Here is a 653-nt window from a genome sequence, read left to right on the forward strand (position 1 = left end):
CGTTTAAACATTTTGTTTCCTACCACCATTATGGCACTGGTGATGATAAGGTCTCGGGTGGTGTTTCTATTATTGTCAATAAGAATGTCGCCCAGTCCGAAAAAACACTCAATTCTCCTCTGCAGGTAATAGCCGTGCGAGTTACACTCCATGTGCCTATTACCATTTGTTCCATCTACCTACCACCTAGCTTATCAATGAACCGGAGAGAATTGGATGACCTTGTTGCCCAGCTTCCTTTTCCTTACATTTTGTTAGGAGATTTCAATGGTCACCATTCTTTCTGGGGTAGCTCCGATGATAATACCAGAGGAAAATTAATAGCTGACTTCATTTATGACAATGATCTTTGCATCTTTAATGACGAATCGCCTACGTATTTCTGCTAAAAAAACCAAACTTTTTCTCATCTAGATCTGACAATTAGCTCTCCATCTTTGTTCCAAGATTTTTCTTGGAGTGTCCACGACGATCTCTGCCACAGTGATCATTATCATGTAATTCTACGGAATAATGGTCCTTCACCAGTAGACAGGCCACAAAGATGGAAAATCTCCAAAGCTAATTGGCCTCTCTTTGAGGCTCTTTGCATTTCTTCTTTTTCTCAAGATGATCTAGATGAGGCAGAAGACCCGATGGAATTATTTACCACT

The 653-nt window shown here is 40.4% G+C and overlaps 1 protein-coding gene across 1 annotated transcript; it reads left to right on the forward strand.

Moving 5' to 3' along the window:
* Window positions 1-158: 158 nt before the first annotated feature.
* LOTGIDRAFT_141913 (hypothetical protein) lies at window positions 159-389 on the forward strand (the record flags this gene model as incomplete). The annotated part of the gene is made up of 1 exon (XM_009051792.1): window positions 159-389. A coding segment is annotated over one exon (231 nt), but the record flags the coding sequence as incomplete, so codon positions are not given.
* Window positions 390-653: the final 264 nt, after the last annotated feature.

This window comes from Lottia gigantea (assembly GCF_000327385.1).
Source record: "Lottia gigantea unplaced genomic scaffold LOTGIsca_170, whole genome shotgun sequence".
In the NCBI taxonomy this organism is placed as follows: domain Eukaryota; kingdom Metazoa; phylum Mollusca; class Gastropoda; family Lottiidae; genus Lottia; species Lottia gigantea.